The 18,703-nt window shown below is 37.1% G+C and overlaps 2 protein-coding genes across 3 annotated transcripts; one reads left to right on the top strand and one right to left on the bottom strand.

Annotated features, from left to right (window-relative positions):
- Positions 1–8,052: 8,052 nt before the first annotated feature.
- On the top strand, positions 8,053–13,604 carry LOC125188378 (NADPH--cytochrome P450 reductase-like). The gene is made up of 18 exons (XM_048085178.1): positions 8,053–8,655; positions 8,855–8,914; positions 8,999–9,075; positions 9,208–9,265; positions 9,347–9,430; positions 9,551–9,587; positions 9,783–9,852; positions 9,966–10,163; positions 10,257–10,349; positions 10,940–11,165; positions 11,259–11,342; positions 11,442–11,593; positions 11,817–11,913; positions 12,142–12,291; positions 12,391–12,468; positions 12,545–12,667; positions 12,767–12,880; positions 13,226–13,604. Exons 1-18 carry the CDS (start codon positions 8,320–8,322, stop codon positions 13,304–13,306), a joined length of 2,118 nt encoding a protein of 705 aa, XP_047941135.1. The 5' UTR covers positions 8,053–8,319; the 3' UTR covers positions 13,307–13,604.
- Positions 13,605–14,176: 572 nt separating this feature from the next.
- LOC125186086 (3-oxoacyl-[acyl-carrier-protein] synthase 3 A, chloroplastic-like) lies at positions 14,177–17,706 on the bottom strand. 2 transcript variants are annotated; one of them, XM_048082401.1, is made up of 9 exons: positions 17,513–17,706; positions 17,198–17,398; positions 16,307–16,455; positions 15,692–15,828; positions 15,395–15,500; positions 15,195–15,313; positions 14,969–15,033; positions 14,660–14,885; positions 14,177–14,591 (listed from the first exon to the last, which is right to left on the bottom strand). In XM_048082401.1, the coding sequence occupies exons 2-9, from the start codon at positions 17,377–17,379 to the stop codon at positions 14,370–14,372; spliced, it is 1,206 nt and encodes a 401-aa protein (XP_047938358.1). In that variant the 5' UTR covers positions 17,380–17,398; positions 17,513–17,706; the 3' UTR covers positions 14,177–14,369. The 2 variants fall into 2 exon arrangements, with proteins under 2 accessions (XP_047938358.1, XP_047938357.1); XM_048082400.1 differs by having other exon boundaries at positions 17,198–17,705.
- Positions 17,707–18,703: the final 997 nt, after the last annotated feature.

The raw sequence follows: 18,703 nt of genomic DNA, 5'->3' as shown, positions 1-18,703 counted from the left end.
AAGAATTGTTATTCATGGAAAAGAAAGAAAGAAGAGGAAGCAGCTGGGGAGAACAATGCAGATATTGCTCAAGATGTTGAGACTGCACAAGCTCTCAATATAGCAGATTTTGACATCAATGAGTCATGGATAATGGATAGTGGATGTAGCTTCCATATGTGTCCCAAGCTTGAGTGGTTCAACAACATGAAGCAGTCTACTGGATCGGTACTTCTAGGAAATAATCAGATCTGCAGAGTCATAGGGATGGGAGATATCAAACTGAGAATGAAGGATGGCTCTCTGAAAATCCTCACTGAAGTCAGGTATATCCCTGAAATAAAAAGAAATTTAATCTCCTTAGGAGCTCTTGAAAGGAAGGGTTGCTCTTTCCTGTCTTCTGATGGCATCATGAAAGTGATGAAAGGATCTGATGTGGTCATGGAAGCTAAGCGCAGGTATAGTTTATATTATCTGCAGGCTGTAGTAGTCATTGATGAAGTCAATGTGGTGAAGAAAATAGATCCAGAGATTTGGCACCTCAGGCTCGGGCATGTTTCGAAGGATGGAATAAATCAGCTCATTAAAGGAGGAATAATAGAGGCTGATTTCAGAATGATCTCCAGAGATTGTGAGGTCTGTGTCCTTGGCAAAAGTAAAAAGTTGGTGTATCCTACTGGAAAGCACACATCATCCTCAACACTAGACTATGCTCATAGTGACATATGGGGGCCAGCTCAGACTGTTTCAGTGGGTGGATGTAGATATTTCTTGTCGGTTGTGGATGACTATTCAAGGAAAATTTGGCTATACATCATGAAAGACAAGTCTGAAGCCTTCAGCAAATTTAGAGAATGGTGTACAGAGGTTGAGGTGGAGAAAGGGTCAGTTCTAAAGTGTCTCAGAACAGATAACGGGTTGGAGTTCCTTTCTCATGAATTCGATGATTTCTGCAAACTCAAGGGAATTAAAAGGCACAGGACCGTACCAAATAATCCACAACAGAATGGAGTGGCCGAGAGAGCCAATAGAACAATCCTTGAAAGGGTTAGATGTATGCTAATCTCATCTGGAATGCCTCCAAAGTTTTGGGGAGAAGCAGCTGCAACAGCAGTGGTCTTGATAAATAAATGTCCTGCAACAGCTATTGATCATCAAACGCCTGATTTCAGATGGTTTGGACATCATGGTAATTACACTATGCTCAAACCTTTCGGATGCAGAGCCTACTCACATATCAGACAAGGCAAGCTCCAGCCAAGGGCACTGAAATGTGTCTTGCTCGGTTACCAGAAGGGTGTAAAAGGGTATAGGTTGTGGTCTATGGAACCAGGGAATCAGAAGGTGGTGATTAGCCGGGATGTGATTTTCAGAGAGCAAGAAATGCCCTATAAACAAGCAGATAGAGGTGGAACATCAGATAGAATAGAAACACCAGTTGAGGTGGAGCTGTTGGAAGATTTTGAAATTCAGCAGCATAATGAAGATGTTAACACATCTGACTCTGAGCAACAAGTCCATGAAGTCAGTGATGATGATGATGACCAGGATGCTCCAACACAAGAGAATCTGGAAAACTACCAGCTAGCAAGAGACAGAGAAAGGAGAGCAAACATTAAGAAACCAGCAAGGTACAGTAATTCAAGCCTGGTATATTATGCTTTCTGTGCAGCAGAGGAGGTAGAGTCTACTGAGCCTGGAACTTACAAAGAAGCAGTCAAGAGTAGAGACAGAGACAGATGGATTAAAGCTATGCAAGATGAGATTGACTCCTTGTTGAAGAACAAAACATGGATTCTAGTTACAAGGAAAGTGATGCAGAAATTGATTGGATGCAAGTGGATATTCAAAAAGAAAGTTGAAGCGTCGGAGGATAACAGAATCAGATACAAGGCCAGGTTGGTGGCTAAGGGGTACAATCAGAGGGAAGGAATCGATTACAGCGAGATATTCTCCCCGGTGGTGAAGCACAGTTCCATCAGATTGCTCATGGCCTTGGTTGCACAGAATGATTGGGAATTACATCAAATGGATGTAAAAACGGCTTTCTTACACGGAGAGCTGGAGGAGAGTATATTCATGGAACAGCCAGAGGGGTTTATAAAACCAGGAGATGAGGAGAAAGTATGCTTACTGAAAAGAAGCATCTATGGACTGAAACAGTCCAGCAGGCAGTGGAACATCCAATTCGATGAGCATATGAAGAAAATTGGATTTGTAAGTTCTAAATATGATAGCTGCGTATACATAAAGGAAAGAGAAGGAAAATCGGTAGCCTTTCTGCTCCTATATGTAGACGACATGTTGGTAACAGGATCTGATATCAATGAGATTCAGAAAGTGAAACATGATCTCAAATGCAGATTTGAAATGAAAGATTTGGGAGAGGCCAAGAGGATTTTGGGTATTGATATCGTCAGAGATAGGAAGAGAAGGGTACTATGGTTGAGTCAGCAGAATTACATTGATAAAGTACTCAAGAAATTTCAGATGAACGAGTCAAGAACAGTCTCTACACCATTGGGGCAGCAGTTTCAACTGTCAGCTGAGCAGAATCCTAAATCTAGAGAAGAGGTGGAGCAAATGGATAAATTACCCTATGCCAGCATTATTGGAAGTGTCATGTACGTGATGATATGCACTAGGCCCGACCTTGCTCATGCAGTGAGCATTACCAGCAGGTATATGAGCAATCCGGGGAAAGTGCACTGGCAAGCTTTAAAATGGTTATTGAGATATCTTGGTGGAACAAGAGACTATGGAATCATGTACAAGGGAAGTGTAGATCACACCAGAGATTGCTTGGAAGGATATTGCGATTCAGACTACGCTTCAAATCGTGACAATAGAAAGTCTCAGACCGGGTACATATTCACTTTGTTTGGAGCAGCTGTGACTTGGAAGTCGAACTTGCAATCTGTAGTGGCTTTGTCTACGACCGAGGCTGAATATATTGCCTTAACAGATGCGGTGAAAGAAAGTTTCTGGTTAAAAGGAATTTTGGCAGATCTGGGATTGATGCAGAAAAAGGTTGTGATTAATTGTGATAGCAGCAGTGCGATTTGCCTATCCAAGCATCAGACGTTCCATGATAGAAGCAAGCACATTGATGTGCGTTTGCATTTCATCCGAGATGAGGTTGGAAAGGGAATGATAGAGATTAAGAAGATTGCTACTGAGCATAATCCAGCAGATGCATTGACAAAGGTGATACCAGCTTCAAAGTTCATCTATTGCTTGGAGTTGGTGAATGTTCTTAGGAAATGAAGGAGCGTGGAATTGGAGGATCAGGACAGCAGGTTATTGATGTTTTGATACGAGGTGGAGATTTGTTAGCTTTGTGCGTCTCACAACATCAATTAAATAAGTGAGGTGTATGTGAGGGCGCGTTGCATCTGATTATAGCTCATGATTTTTTTCTATTTTGGGGCTGAGTATAAATACCCATTCTAGAAGAGTGACGAGATGTTAAGAGAGAAATTACACACATTCAGTGAGTGATACACCTTCGAGAGCTGGTTCAAGATTCAGTCGGAGAAGAAGGCTGTGGGGTGATCTTAGTGATCGGAAAGTACAGCTCGGTTCTAGGTGTTCTCACATCGCATAGGTTAGTTGATTCTCTGTCGAGTTTCAGTTGTGGTCAGCTTGTGTTTGTGAAAAGTTCTGTGTGAAATTTCAGTTCTTGTACATCTGTAATCCTCATTTCAATATCAATACAAAGTGCTCGAGTTCTCCCGTGGATGTAGGCTTCATTGGCCGAACCACGTATGTGCTGTGTCTTTTGATTCTTGTGCTTGATTTCTGTTTGTGTTCGTTGCAATTGGTGATCCGTGTTTCACAGAATCGGCTAGCTGGTCGCTAGCCGACCATTGCGGATGCTCTAAACTTTCACTTTGTTCACTATGTAATTTAGCACGCAATGATGCGAGGCTATGACATGGGATTCATAATCAATAACACATAATTACGTTTTGCAACTTTCTTGTAATCAAATTGATAACATAATGTACTGTAATAAAAGTTAAAACTGTGATGTTGAAATAAGAAATTCGATAAAACAAACGAATTTGACAATATTAATTTGGTCTGATTCCGAGATCGGGTTAAGCGGAAAAATAAAAATATTACATATTCATATCATATTAATATATAATATGTCCGAAATTAAATTTCGAATCAAAATTAAAAGTTAGCCAAATACATAAAAAAAAAAAAAAAAAAAAAAAAAAAAAAAAAAAAAAAATTGAAGTTAGTTAATTTTCAAAATTTTGGCCGAAAATACTCTTATGTTTTAACAAATTCTTATTGAGTATAGAACCATATTTCTAGTTTTTTTCAGCATCACTCTTTATTTCTTCCACACTTATCCTCTTAAAAATCCTAAATCCCTCAACCAGCACTGCCATATCTTTTTTTGGGCCCATTTTCTGTAATTACAATTGAAAGGTAGCGGCCCAACCCAGCTTTTACGTGCTGTGGCGGTCCGGAAACACACACCGACTGCATGTGCGGGCTGCCCGATCCGTTTGGGTGCACATACAGGCCCAACAAAGCCGAATCTATGATTTTGGCACCAAATCATCTAGTTAGGTGTTTTTCAGAGGCGATACATTGAAAATAATCAAAATTACTAATAATTGAGTTTAATATTCCATTTGTCCTATAAAAATATATGTATTTAAGATGATACAAGGATTAACATATCATTGATAAAGTAAGAGAAAGGAAAAGATGAGATAGTTAAAATAATGTTAGTGAATAACAGGCCTCACATTTATTGTTAGTGTTTAATGAGTTGTAATGTTGGGTCATAATAATATAAGTTGTAAATAAGTTGATGTATATGAGTAATGAGTTGGGGACAACTTTCATAAATTGAAATGTACATATATTTATGGGATGAACGGAAATGAAAAGTGCACATATTTTTATATAATGGAGGGAGTACATAAAATTAAAAAGGTAACATTTTTTTGATCCGCAAACTTTGCTAAGGTATCAGTTTTGGCCAGTAACATAAAATATCTTTTGAAGTCCATTAATTTTGATAAAATATCATTTGAGCTATTTTTTTTTACTATTTTTAAATTTTTTGGGACAAAAATACCCCAAGTCCATGAAGGGCATTTCAGTCTATTTAAAATATTTAATGTATCTCTTAAAATTTTTTTCTCTTTATTAAAAGAGAGAAGGATAAAATGGGGAAGAAAAGAAAAAAAAAGAAGGAAGAAAGGGAAAAAAGAAATTAAATATATTTAATATTATAAAAAGATTAAATAGACTGAAATGCCTTTTACGGGCTTGAATGTATTTTCGTTAAAAAAATTTGAAATAGTGAAAAGGTAACTTGAATGATTGAAGTTAATGGATCTTAAACTATATTTTCAAATGCTACGGACTAAATTGATACGTGGACAAAATTTGCGAACCAAAATTACCTAATATTTAAATAAGGAGGATTGAATAAAAGAATACAGAACAAAGCTTTTTTAAAGTGTGGAGTAGTATCGACACCAACTGCACTAATGCATTAAATTTTTTAAAGTGCCCCCCACCCGTATATCCTTAACCTATATATTTGACTTTTAAAATTTGAGATAAAATAAATGATCTTTGAGTTTATGAGATAAAATTCGCATATCTTTTCGATTATGAGATTGTGGCTTGTGAATTTTTTATTTTATGAAATTTTTTCAATTTTGTTAGACTAAAGTCTATAATTGATCCTTTATAATTAATAACCAGTTTTTTTTTTTTTTTTTTGTTATACACATTTAAGTGTGTTCCTTTTGGTCCTAAATGTATGTTTTGATCCATATTTAATTGTTTTGTTAAAAGGTTAACAGTCAATCACATTTTGTCCTGATTGATGAGTTAGATATGAGCTAAAATATATTACTGCTGGTACTTTTTAATTTTATGACGTATAACTAATATACCTACAATGTGCAAGACCAAATAGGTTTTTTGAGCAAATATATGAGAATTTTTACTTTAAAATGCAATTATAACTATTAATTTTTACAGAATTTTAAAATACATACCAAAACATATTGTTTGAGACATAAAAATAACACACTTGATACATAGAACATTTCAATTTTTAAAAACTTAAATCTCTTGTTGGATAGTTTAGTCGATTCTTGTATTTTACGAGGAAAGCAATAAGAAAAGAAGAGACTATAGAGAAAAATGCAAAAATCTTCTATAAGAATTTGGTCTATAATTATATCTTGAGGAAAAAGATTAGAAATAAGAAAAAAAAAATGCAAAAAAATCCTTAAAAATGGATAGTTGATATCTATCGAGCCCTCATTTCGAAAGACATGTGAATTAAATTAAAAGCTGTCAAATTCAATCTCATATAGGACTGGGTAAAAATACCGAAAAATGATATATCGCTCGTATCGTATTGAAAAATATCGAAAAATTATCGAATTTTCGGTATATCGTAATTTTCGATACGATACGGTATCGTATCGTAAGTTTTCGATACGATAACGATATGAATTTCCTTATATCGCGATATATCGTTTTATATCAAATATATGATACATATTTATGTATCAAAACATATTGAAAAATTCAATACATATTGAAGTTTAAAATTATAAATATATATAAATCCATTTAACTCATTCATATATTTAGAAAATATATATATGAAACCCTAATAAGAATACTATTTATTTTATTGTGTTGAAGTTTTATTAATTTTTGTGTTATTTTTCAGTTTTGAAATTATATTTTTCGATATACAGGTATTCGATACGATAACGATATTTCGATATATGATAGATCTTGCGATATATCGAAATATCGATACTATAACGATATTGATATTATTCATATCGAAAGTTCGATATATCGGAAAATGTTCGATATGATAACGATATGAAATTATTTCATATCGATATTTTCGATACGAAACACGATACAACATTTTCGACCCACCCCTAATCTCATATTCTGAAATTTCCCATTTTTAAGATGGGATGGAATCATAATAAGTACTAACAGATTTGCTTTTTTGATAAATTCACGTTTCCTTTTTTTTTTCTTTTAGCAAATTGAAGTTAAAAGTATGTTTTGGATGAGATAGAATCATAGATATTATATCTTTTAAACAGATCCGTGAATGTGAACCTCTTTTTTGTTACTTTTACAAATTGGAAAATTCCATTTTTTGCTCTTGCAAACTTTCGTCTTCTCATATGCAATTTATTGTCCATTCTAACTAAATTAATTTATAACTCCCTTTTCAATTTTCCTATGCATAATTACAACAAAATTTATTTTTACTCACTCACATTAAACCATTTAAATAATGAAGGAAATAATGGATTTTTAAAAGATTAGTTCTATTGTTTTGTGGTTGAACGTCATCGTTGCTTGTACAACAACTTTTGCCGCATTTTTTCCGCAGTGCCAAAAATACTAGTAGTCTTTTGAGTTATTAAAATTATGATTTATTTTGGTCCATGTGATTGATAATTTATTGAGGTGTTGACATTGAAGTTTTTGTATTAAAAAATGTGTGGTAGATTTTTTTATGGCTTAACTCCTATGTTGAAAGTTCTAAATTTAATTGAGAATGGAGGACTTTAAAAATGAAAGGTTCACTTTGTTGTAAAATTGTGAATTAAAATAGAAATCTTATGGTGCATATCACACACGAGTATCATTTGTGAATGTTACTTTCGATTGGTCCATATTCAAATTATTTGTCAATAGTAACGAATCATAATATATAATAATTCGAATCCCAGACATACACAAAGTCTTCATAAGAAACTTCTCTTAAAACCCACGCTCTCACTTTTTCTTTGAAGATGAAGTTGAGAGATTCACTTTGTGGACGAAAGAAATTTTTTTGAATGATGCTTTTATTGAGATAGAGTATGAATTAGTAACGAGTTTAGCCTTTGTCTACCACCCAATGAAATTAATACTATAAATTTTGTAATTTAAAATTCTCCCAAGAAATTACCTTAATTTTTGTAGTGTTTAACCATAGTCAACGATTGGTAGGTGGGCTAAACCAAGCGGTGGTGTTATCTCTCTCTCTCTCTATAAAATATTGAAACTCCATTGAAGAGAACCTCTCGTGCATTCTGTGGGAGTCATAGTTCCTCCCACCTATCCTCATTTTCTCAACAAAATCATCCAAACCTCAAAACCGGGGGAAAAGGGGGGATTCTCTTTTTGAATATTTTATATACATTTTTATCATTTATTAATTTACTTTAATTAATTCTTTGATAGTTTCTTCAATTCGTCATTTGATTGCATCTGATTTAGTTGAATACGGAAATCTAGCGGACCTAGTTCTGCAAAATCATGGAACCCTCGTCGCCAAAGCTCTCGCCGCTCGATTTGTTGGCGGCGATCTTTAAAGGCGACATCGAGGGGGCGGCGCCGCGTGGTGTGGCAGCGATGCTCATGGAGAATAGGGACCTCGCCATGCTCCTCACTACATCGCTCGCGCTGCTCATTGGCTGCGTCGTGCTGCTGGCCTGGCGCCGCACCGCCGGATCGGCTGCGAAGAACCAGCTTCCGCCGCCCAAGCTGGTGGTGCCGAAGTCAGCGGTGGAGCCGGAGGACCCGGAGGATGACAAGACCAAGGTCTCGGTTTTCTTTGGCACACAGACTGGCACAGCTGAAGGTTTTGCAAAGGTAGAATTTTATTAGAGAGAAAAAAAAATAGACATGAAATTTCTGAATCATCAGAATTGCCACCTGCATCAATGGTTTAGTCAAGATTTAACTTTTCCTTTGTGGAATTTTGCTGCATGATTTAACTAATGCTACTTTTTGGGGAAAGATTTAGATTTACTTTTGGCGGCCAAATGATTATTGTGGTGTTGTGTTATAGGCATTTGCTGAGGAAGCTAAAGCTAGATATCCACAGGCAAATTTTAAAGTAATTGACTTGGTATGTTCCTGTTTTACTTTTTCCAAATCTTTAAATTTGTTCCAGTAGTGCAGAGGTCTGATCTTACTTTTTGGATGGTGATAGGATGACTATGCTGCCGATGATGATGAGTACGAGCAGAAGTTGAAGAAGGAGAGTTTAGCATTCTTCTTCCTGGCCTCGTAGGTTCCCTTTTTTTAAAACTTGAACATGTATTTTGATTGCACAGTTGCCATAATATATGGGTGAAAACATTATGTTATCTTCTGTAGAATTGTGATTTATTGATTTGGTTGAGGGTTGGCTGGTTGCAGATATGGAGACGGTGAGCCTACTGACAATGCTGCGAGGTTTTACAAATGGTTTACTGAGGTAGATCATCTTAGCAATGAATGATTTTCATCCTTTTATAATAAGTGCGATATTTGGGGTTGATGTTGAGCATTGTTGCAGGAAAAAGAAAAGGAGGAATGGCTTAAGAATCTTCAGTATGGAGTGTTTGGTCTGGGGAATAGACAATACGAACATTTCAACAAGGTATATATCGATGCATGATGCTAACACTTGTTCACTTGCTTGAGTTGACTGTTCTTAAGTTTCATAGTTATGCGTATGTGATGGAATTTTTGTTTTTCGTTCTTTAATTGTTATTGACAGATTGCGATTGTGGTAGATGACCTTATCACCGAGCAAGGTATATTGATTCTGAGAATGTTCTTTCATTTGGATAAGTTGTATTATGGTATGCTAGACTCTAGATTAACAACCATGAAAGTTTCAATTGGTAGATTTATTTCCTACCAACCATATTTATCATTCCAAAGTATATGGAATCACTGTATTCAATTTCCTTACGTTATTTTAAAAAGAAAACTTTGCCTGAGTTCAGGAGGAAAGAAGCTTGTCCCAGTAGGCTTGGGAGATGATGATCAATGCATTGAAGATGACTTTGCTGCATGGTAATTAGATTATAAATAATTGTTGGAATGATTGGAATCTATATATATGTACGCATGTGTGTCTGATTTTGCATGTGATTTTATGAGTGTGCTTACATTTGTCGCTGATTCAGGCGTGAATTAGTTTGGCCTGAGTTGGATAAATTGCTCCGAAATGAAGATGATGCAACAGTGTCTACACCGTATACAGCAGTGGTTTTGCAGTATCGTGTTGTGCTCCATGACCAAACAGATGGATTTATTACAGAGAATGGCTCTCCAAATGGTCATGCCAATGGTAATACTGTTATTGATGCTCAACATCCCTGCAGGTATATTATGCTTGCTTCTGTTTTCTTTTAAAAAATTTTATTGTAATTTGAAGGATTTTTCTTCTAAATAGTTTTGCATCTTGATTGTTGAAGGGCGAATGTTGCTGTAAAGAGAGAACTCCACACTCCTGCATCAGACCGTTCTTGCACTCATTTGGAGTTTGACATATCAGGCACAGGACTTGTGTAAGTTTATAACCATATTTGTTTGAAATATTGAAAATTTGCAGTATTATTAATCGTGCCACTGGAATCGCCCCGGCGACAGAGCTTCCGGGGCCAGGGCGGAAGTTGGGGGCGAGATGGGGATACTTATTTTTAAATAACTGATGCACTTTCCTGACACTCTTTCCCCTAGGTTACTTTTTGTTCTTTTCCCTAGGTGACTTTATGTCTCTGTATATTACCTATGAGACTTTACATCTCTTTATATTACTCATATCTCCTAGGGGGCTTTATATCTCTTAGTTTGATTTCAAAATTAGTACTAGTATTACTTTAAGTTTGTAGTAAGTTTTATGTTTTAATTCATAGTTCATACTCTATTTATTTTAAGTTATCATATGTAGTGACCATAACTAGGAATAGATATAAACAAAATCCGGCTGCTGCTGCTCCCTGGTTCGTGGGGCGCACCCCCGGATTTTTACCTCATCGCTCTGCTGTGCCCTGTTCTCCTAACAACACTGACTGCAGTTTCCATTTTGCTTCAACCTGACTTAAACTTAGTTAAAAACCCGGCAGTTTGATATTTGCTTATGTACTTTATCCCGCAGTTATGAAACAGGGGACCATGTTGGTGTCTACTGTGAGAATTTGCTTGAGAATGTGGAGGAAGCAGAAAAATTACTAAATCTTTCTCCACAAACATATTTTTCGGTTCATACTGATAATGAGGATGGCACACCACGCAGTGGGAGCTCCTTGCCACCTCCGTTTCCCCCTTGCACTTTGCGAACAGCTCTTACTAAATATGCAGATCTTATGAGTATGCCCAAAAAGGTATGTTGGTCACCCCTGTATACGTATTTGCTAATGCGCTTGCCTTGAACATAACTAGGGAATTTAGCTCTAACATACACCTGTGTTTTCCAGTCTGTGCTAGTGGCATTAGCGGAATATTCTTCGGACCAAAGTGAAGCTGATCGGCTCCGGTATCTTGCATCTCCTGATGGAAAGGTCTTGGAATCGTTCATATATGTCGAATATTACCTTGTTATATGAATGTTGCTTTTCCCAACTTCGCAACTTGTAACATTTATGTTCCCACATTTTCAGGAGGAATATGCACAGTATATAGTTGCAAGTCAGAGAAGCCTACTTGAGGTCATGGCCGAGTTCCCGTCTGCCAAGCCTCCTATAGGTGTTTTCTTTGCAGCAGTTGCTCCTCGCCTGCAGCCCAGATTTTATTCTATCTCATCCTCCCCAAAGTGAGTTATTGTTTTCCTGTTTCATTTGATGTTATTTCAATATGAAAGCTCAAGGCTTGTGCTGGAGTTCTAACTATATTAGCAATAGATTGTCTTATAAGCTATAATCTGGTCATATGAAACGTTCCTGGACATAGCGAAATTCAACCTTGTGTGTTCTTTTTTTTGGATAATTTTTTCTTTATCATCCTATCTTCTCACCAACTCTTCAACTATCATTCAGAATTGCACCAACCAGAGTTCATGTGACTTGTGCTCTAGTTTACGACAAAATGCCAACAGGACGAATCCACAAGGGTATATGCTCTACATGGATAAAGGTATTTTACTTGAGTTAAAACCTAGTACTTTATTAATTTTATATCTTGGGCAGTGGAGATGATAATAAGAAATTTGTTACTATTTGATATTCGAGTTTGGTCAAGGAAATGATGAGTGATGAATCATCATGACATTTCTAATAGCCATTCTAATCGTGATTTGCACCCCCACTCATTGCACGAGCATACGTTCTACTGCCTCAAACCTCACCATCTGCCTCTTATCAGAATGCTGTGCCTTTGGAGGAAAGTAGTGATTGCAGTTGGGCACCAATATTTATTAGGAACTCTAACTTCAAACTCCCTGCTGATCCTAAACTACCGATAATAATGGTCGGCCCCGGTACTGGCTTGGCTCCGTTTAGGGGTTTCCTTCAGGTTTGTATGAAAGATTTTTGATCTTAAACCTACTTTTGAGGCATTAATTCTGATGTCTAGCTAGGATTATCTTGTACTAATGTTCTACCAATATTTCAGGAAAGGTTAGCTCTAAAGGAATCTGGAGCTATACTTGGTCCTGCGATTTTATTTTTTGGTTGTAGAAACCGTACACTGGTCAGTTATCTACTTGACTATTGTTAAACACTTGTTCCCCCAAATGTATGTAGGTAAACAATTCTTTTTACTGCAGGATTTTATTTATGAGGATGAGTTGAATGGCTTTGTCAAAGCTGGAGTAATTTCTGAGCTCATAGTTGCATTTTCGCGGGAGGGACCCACAAAGGAATACGTACAGCACAAGATGTCTCAAAGGGTATGCAATCTTTGGCAACAATTTTGTCTTAGTGTCACCAACTATAAAATTTCTGGACTTGATTTCACTAACATACAAGTTAATTGTACTGAATATTAGGCTTCAGACGTGTGGAAAATGATCTCTGATGGAGGCTATGTATACGTCTGTGGTGATGCTAAGGGAATGGCACGTGATGTACACCGGACTCTCCACACAATTGCACAAGAACAGGTTGGTGCCTCTTGCAATTTACGGTTTTGTATTTCTTGGTGGTCCTAACCCTTCCTCTTTATGGTTGGCGTTTAATACTTATATAACTTCATGTTTTGCTATTTTCTTACCAATTTTACCTGGATTATTGGATGAGGCAGACAAGGCATTATATATTGTTCTTTTCATGTCTACTCATTTTGAGGTTTTTAGCTCTTTACAAAAAAAAATTCTGGGGTGTGGGGGCAGGGGTGGATGGCATTTAAACTTTTACTTTGACTATAGTCTATATGCTAAAGTCATATACCTTGGTACTTATCGCGTTAAGCTCTATTTCCCTAAGAAGATACCTACTCCGTTTTACAGGGTTCTCTGAGCAGCTCCGGAGCTGAGGGCATGGTAAAAAATCTGCAAACGTCAGGAAGGTACTTGCGCGATGTCTGGTGAGGAGCCGGAGGTTGTCATTACAGTATTGCTAGGTTCTGAAGTACAAAGGGAGGCAATGTGCACAGACTACTCCTTGCCTTCAGAAGATTGTTGTTACATTATCAGTTTGTGAATTTTGTTTACATTACATATTTTTGTTGGTATTTTTGACCCTCTCGATCTCTAAAAGATTTTTCGGTTCGTATAACTTATAGTTATACTACAGATGTACGATATGCGAATAATGTCGACGCAATGTTAGATATTATAATAACTCTTCATATGCCTGCAGATGGCTGAGACTAAGGTTTTCTTTCAAGATTTCTCTAATGTATTGTGATTTTAGTACTTTTTTGAGGTTAAAATATCATGTGCTTCTATTAGTATTATATTATTTTCTTTTTTCTTGTTGATAATTGTATATGATGACATAAAATTGCAGAATGCAAGATGCATCTCAGCTTATTTTCCAGGTTGTTATTCATGGCCTCGGCAGTAATTAAAATGTTTTTCAAAATATTTATCAAACATTATTAGGTTTTTAATGAAGTAGTTGGTTAGATCGATCATCGATGGGTTAGGTAACAACTAACACCCAAAAAATAAAATTATTATAGTGTTTTGGTCATGACCTAAATACAATGAAACGTGTAACATGAAATCGTGAAATATTTATTGTGGTCAAGATATCAATGCAACTTAATATATTGAAATCATGGTTCTGTTAAAAAATTAACTAAAGAATGCAATATGATAAATTTAACCTTCTAATTTCCACATTTAAATGTAATTAAGGAGTAAAATAGTGTAAAATCAAAGTCGACAATGGCATAAAATTTTGAGAAGTGGAGGTATCTCAAAGCCAAGATGAAGGGTACATGACAACAAAAATTTTGGTAAAGAAATGGAATTTTGCCATATTCAGAAAACATAGTTAAATTACAGTTGCAGTTTACACTGTCCAACAAATCAAATAAACCTGATCAACAACATCCACTCCTAGCAATTTCGTCCATTTTTCCATAGCTAACAAAGTCCGAAAGACGAGCAGAACATGCAAAACTGGAGACGAGCGTGTCGCTGATCATCCCCATCTAACGATAGCAGAGCCCCATGTAAGTCCAGCTCCGAAGCCAGCAGTGGCAATGGTATCACCGGCTTTGACCTTCCCGCTTCTCACAGCCTCATCCAACGCCAATGGAATCGAGGCAGCGCTCGTGTTCCCATAGTTTGCCAAATTGGATATGACTCGCTCCTGGGGAACCTCCAGACGCGTGGCTACTGCATCGATTATTCTCTGGTTCGCCTGCATTCGCCCATTTATTAGGCAACCTCGTTTACTCGGCACCAACTATAGTGTAGGACATCTCATACCTGATGCAGTATTAGCCAGTCTATACTGGACACGCCGAGACCTGCCTTCTCTAGGGCCAGTTCAATTGAATGTGGAACGACACGGACAGCAAAGCGGAAGACCTCTTTGCCATTCATCTCGATGCACGAGTACGAAGAGGAGCCTTTTGGCAGGAGACCAAGGAGCGAACCGTTTGTGGCCAACTCTTGATCTGTGCTGTCTCCCTTCATGCCGGCTTTTAAGTGCCTGAAAAAATACACACAAGTATACTCGTTGCACGACTCGAAAGAACAAGTGATTGGTTTCTGAAAAGGGTGGATTTAATTTACCTCTGACCTTCACCATCACTGTGCATGTCGAAAGCAAATAAACCATCTTCTTCACTATCACACGACTACAGAAAGGGAACAACATCATGATGTCAGACGAGAAAAATATTATTTCACAAGCAATATAAAGATATGACTTACCAGCCAAACCTACACGATACGTTATCGGGGTTGGTATTTTGGAAACATTCGAAAACATTAAGAATATATGGAAAGGGGTGATAACCTGTAGTAAGACAGCACCAGCAGCATCACCAAAGAGAATACAAGATCCTCTGTCAGTCCAGTCAACGTAGCGAGATAGAGCATCAGCCCCGATCACAAGAACATTATTGAAGCCACCCCCTGAAATATTAGCACCTCAAATTTTGTTAGCATCCACAAAATGAAAATACGTCTCTTTTTTATATCAGTACCAGGATTTACCTCGAATATAGCAAGCAGCTGAAACTAGGCCCAACAGGAAGCCACTGCAGGCAGCTGTAATATCATAAGCCAACGGATTGCGACTGCAGCCAAGTGCTTTTTGAATCTGTAAATAAGTAAAATAAATATAAAAAATCCTTTGAAAATGCACTATTTATGAAAACGCTCTGTTTGCTATAGAGCCTTAATATGCTGAAGAATGAAGATCCCAAATAGTAGTGCAAAATCATAAATAAAAGAATAATGAAACGAAAAGGAAGAAAAGACTGCATTACATAGTATTACTGGAAACATTACCTGAGGAGCACTCCCAAACAAGTCTTCTGGAGTTGAAGTGCACAACAACACGAGGTCAACATCATTGGGTTCAACCTCGGCCATCTGAAGAGCTTTCTGAGCAGCCTCTGTAGCCATAGCCGTCAAGCTCTCTTTTCCTGCAACAGAACTCCAAAAATAAGAGATAGGCAAAAGGGGTTTGTATGCATAAAAAATCGTAAAATCCACAAGGCTCATACAAAATGTAGAGTATCCAAGTTGGAATGGCATAATAAAGGCTAAATTCATGCTAGATCAATAATTAGCATTGGTAGCATGGATGACCGGTAAATCCCAGAATATTCAAGTTGACGAGAGACCAAAAAGATACAGTCGAGGTCATGGATCATAGATGTGACAACGTGCTTGCAAATACTGCTACAATCACACTGTGTTTTATAGGCCAGCCACATCCAATGCTGTTTGGTCGACAGGGAATTGAATTCATCATTATTCTACATAGTATTCAGCAGTCTAATTGGAAATACATTAGGTAAAACATATACCTTTCGCCAAATCTCCTAGTTTTTCGTAACTACCAGTCTTATTTTGATCTCAACAAGAGTGATTGAATAATAAGTGGAAAGAGCAACTTACGAGAAAGTATTCTTCGATTTCTAATTCCAGTCCGGACAGATATCCATTCATCATTAGTATCGACAATTTCAGAGAGATTGTCATTGGATATTTGAATACTTGGTAGTGCAGAGCCACATCCAACCAACTTGCACCCTTTGCTGACAAGTCTGTACAAATGTAAATTAGTAAACCCAGAATGAATAGGAATCATAGTCCAATTCAGTATTCACTCAGTCAAAAGAAGGATCCACAATACACATACTATGCAATATCAAATGAACTTAGAATAGTGAAAAACACAACTATAGTTTGAACGAAAACAAGACTACAAAAAAACATCAGAGACGCGTTAAACTTAAATCAACCAAGACAGAATTTTTATCCCATGTTCCACAGAAGCACAAAGCAAGATTCAACCATACTTAGCTTTCAAAAATTGGGTTGACATCTAAACCTCTTGAGATATCACAGAACATGTTTTCAAGCAGGCACCACAGACCTTACAAGAATCTCTCTTTTTCTCCAAAAAAGTTCGTTTCTTTCAATAATAGTATCAAAATTCATTCCATTACCATGTAACACTGATAAATTCCACTGCACATAAGAAAATCCAGAGAATAGATAGATCTTTGCAACATTAATTCCTCACATTAGTTTCAGTAACATAAGTACGAATGAAAATCAACCAGATTTGAATCAGCCCAAACCGCCTTCACACCAATTGAAATTTAAAGTTAGCATTAACAACTTCTCATTAACTAGAAACCACCAAAATACTTCATTCAACAGTCACACCCCCAAAATCATGAAGCCAAGAATCCAAATATTAGAGCAAATCAAAATTACAAACCCACAAAAATTAAGCATCAGATATCGGCAAAAATCCAATCTTTACAAAGAATTAGCTACCTTCGCGCTTTGGATTCAGCAGGGGAAAGCTTCTCTGCACCCTGCGCCGCACTAGAACACACCGTTCGCCTCGAAACGCCGTGGCAGAACCAAAACCCAGATCGATATACGCCTAATGACGGAGAAAATCTCCTCCTAAAACTGGGAAGCGTTGGAGCAACAAGCCCAGATGCATTCGCCATTCAATTAATCTATTAGAGACTGAAAAAAAGATGGAATCTTTACAATCTAAAACTCTGTTAATAACAAAATAAATTCGACTCCAAATAATAAAATTCAAGAAGGGATGAATCCGAGGAAGGAAGAAAGGCAGACAAGAAAGAATTCGCTAAGCTTTGGGATTTCCGAAGAGGAAAACTACTCTTTTCCTCTCTCTCTCTGTATATATATATATATATATATCTAAAACCTGTATCTATATCATAGCATGCAACTGCATGTCGATTCAGGTGCATAAACAATAACTGGACATCATTCAGGGCATTTTCAAGATTGAATCTTTTGACAATGCTGAAAAAAGAAATCGGTTTTTGACACGTTAGAGCATTCACAATGGGAATGGAAGGGCGGGGCTCTTCCATTCCACTTCCACATCAGCATTTTATCAATGACCTATTTCCGTGCAATGTAAGGGCCGGGCCTATTTCATTCTATTTCATTTTCACATCATCATTGTTTTGATTTTTTTTCACTTCTATGTTTAATATATTATCAAATTAAATAAATTTAAATGCAAAAATTTTAATACGCACTTCGCTACCATAAGACATTGATATTCTACTAATGAGAAAAAGTGACAGAAGATAAGATGTTGTGTGTGAAATGTAAAGAATGGGATGAAGTATTTATAGAGATAAAAATAAAAATTTTAAAAAAAAGTTAGGGCTGATGATCGGCTAATCCCCGCAATGGGTGGCTGATCATCGGCCATTGTGGAACGGCCAAAGCCAATATATCGGCCATATGGGATGGGGCTATCAACGGCCCATTTTCTGCAATGGAGGGCCTATCGAGGCCGATCGGAAGACCTCTCAATCGGTCCTTCCATTGTGAGTGCTTTTACTAGAGAGTGTTCAATCAGTCCTTCCATTGGGAGTGCTTTTACTAGAGAGTGTTCATACTCCAATTGAGAAAATTACTCTTTTGCTCATGAAGGCGTGGGCGCTTTTTTTTTTCTTTGGCAGTGTAATTTTTCCTAAAATTGGAGAAGAGACCACTTCTATATTTAATTGTCATGTTTGTTCAACAACAATGTCACGCCATCACGTTTTCCACTAGCATTTTCTAGGTTGCTAATTATACGAAGAAAATTGCTAAGAGCATCCGCAGCGGTGGCGTCCGTTCGTCCGTCCGTGCCGCTGAGCACGAGCTGTCCGTCCGTGCCAGCGGCACGGCGCTGCTCTTAGCTAAGAGCACGTCCGTGCCGCTGAGCAGCCATACGTGGCGTATTCTTATTGGCCAACGGCTAAATTTGATTTTTTATTTTTATTTTTTTTAAAATTCGAA

Source organism: Salvia hispanica, chromosome 5 (assembly GCF_023119035.1).
Source record: "Salvia hispanica cultivar TCC Black 2014 chromosome 5, UniMelb_Shisp_WGS_1.0, whole genome shotgun sequence".
In the NCBI taxonomy this organism is placed as follows: Eukaryota; Viridiplantae; Streptophyta; class Magnoliopsida; order Lamiales; family Lamiaceae; genus Salvia; species Salvia hispanica.
The sequence above is the reverse complement of the archived record's forward strand: the minus strand, read 5'-3'. Positions and strand labels throughout refer to the sequence as shown.

Bases quoted from the DNA above. Each gene is read 5' to 3' on its own strand.
- LOC125188378 (XM_048085178.1), top strand. From the start codon at position 8,320: ATGGAACCCTCGTCGCCAAAGCTCTCGCCGCTCGATTTGTTGGCGGCG. The intron at 10,164-10,256 runs GTATATTATGCT...TGATTGTTGAAG, and splicing joins GATGCTCAACATCCCTGCAG to GGCGAATGTTGCTGTAAAGA. The intron at 11,343-11,441 runs GTCTTGGAATCG...CCACATTTTCAG, and splicing joins TTGCATCTCCTGATGGAAAG to GAGGAATATGCACAGTATAT.
- LOC125186086 (XM_048082401.1), bottom strand. From the start codon at position 17,379: ATGGCGAATGCATCTGGGCTTGTTGCTCCAACGCTTCCCAGTTTTAGG. The intron at 15,034-15,194 runs GTTATCACCCCT...CCCTTTCTGTAG, and splicing joins CTGGTGCTGTCTTACTACAG to TCGTGTGATAGTGAAGAAGA. The intron at 14,592-14,659 runs GTATGAGATGTC...GGGCGAATGCAG, and splicing joins ACTGGCTAATACTGCATCAG to GCGAACCAGAGAATAATCGA.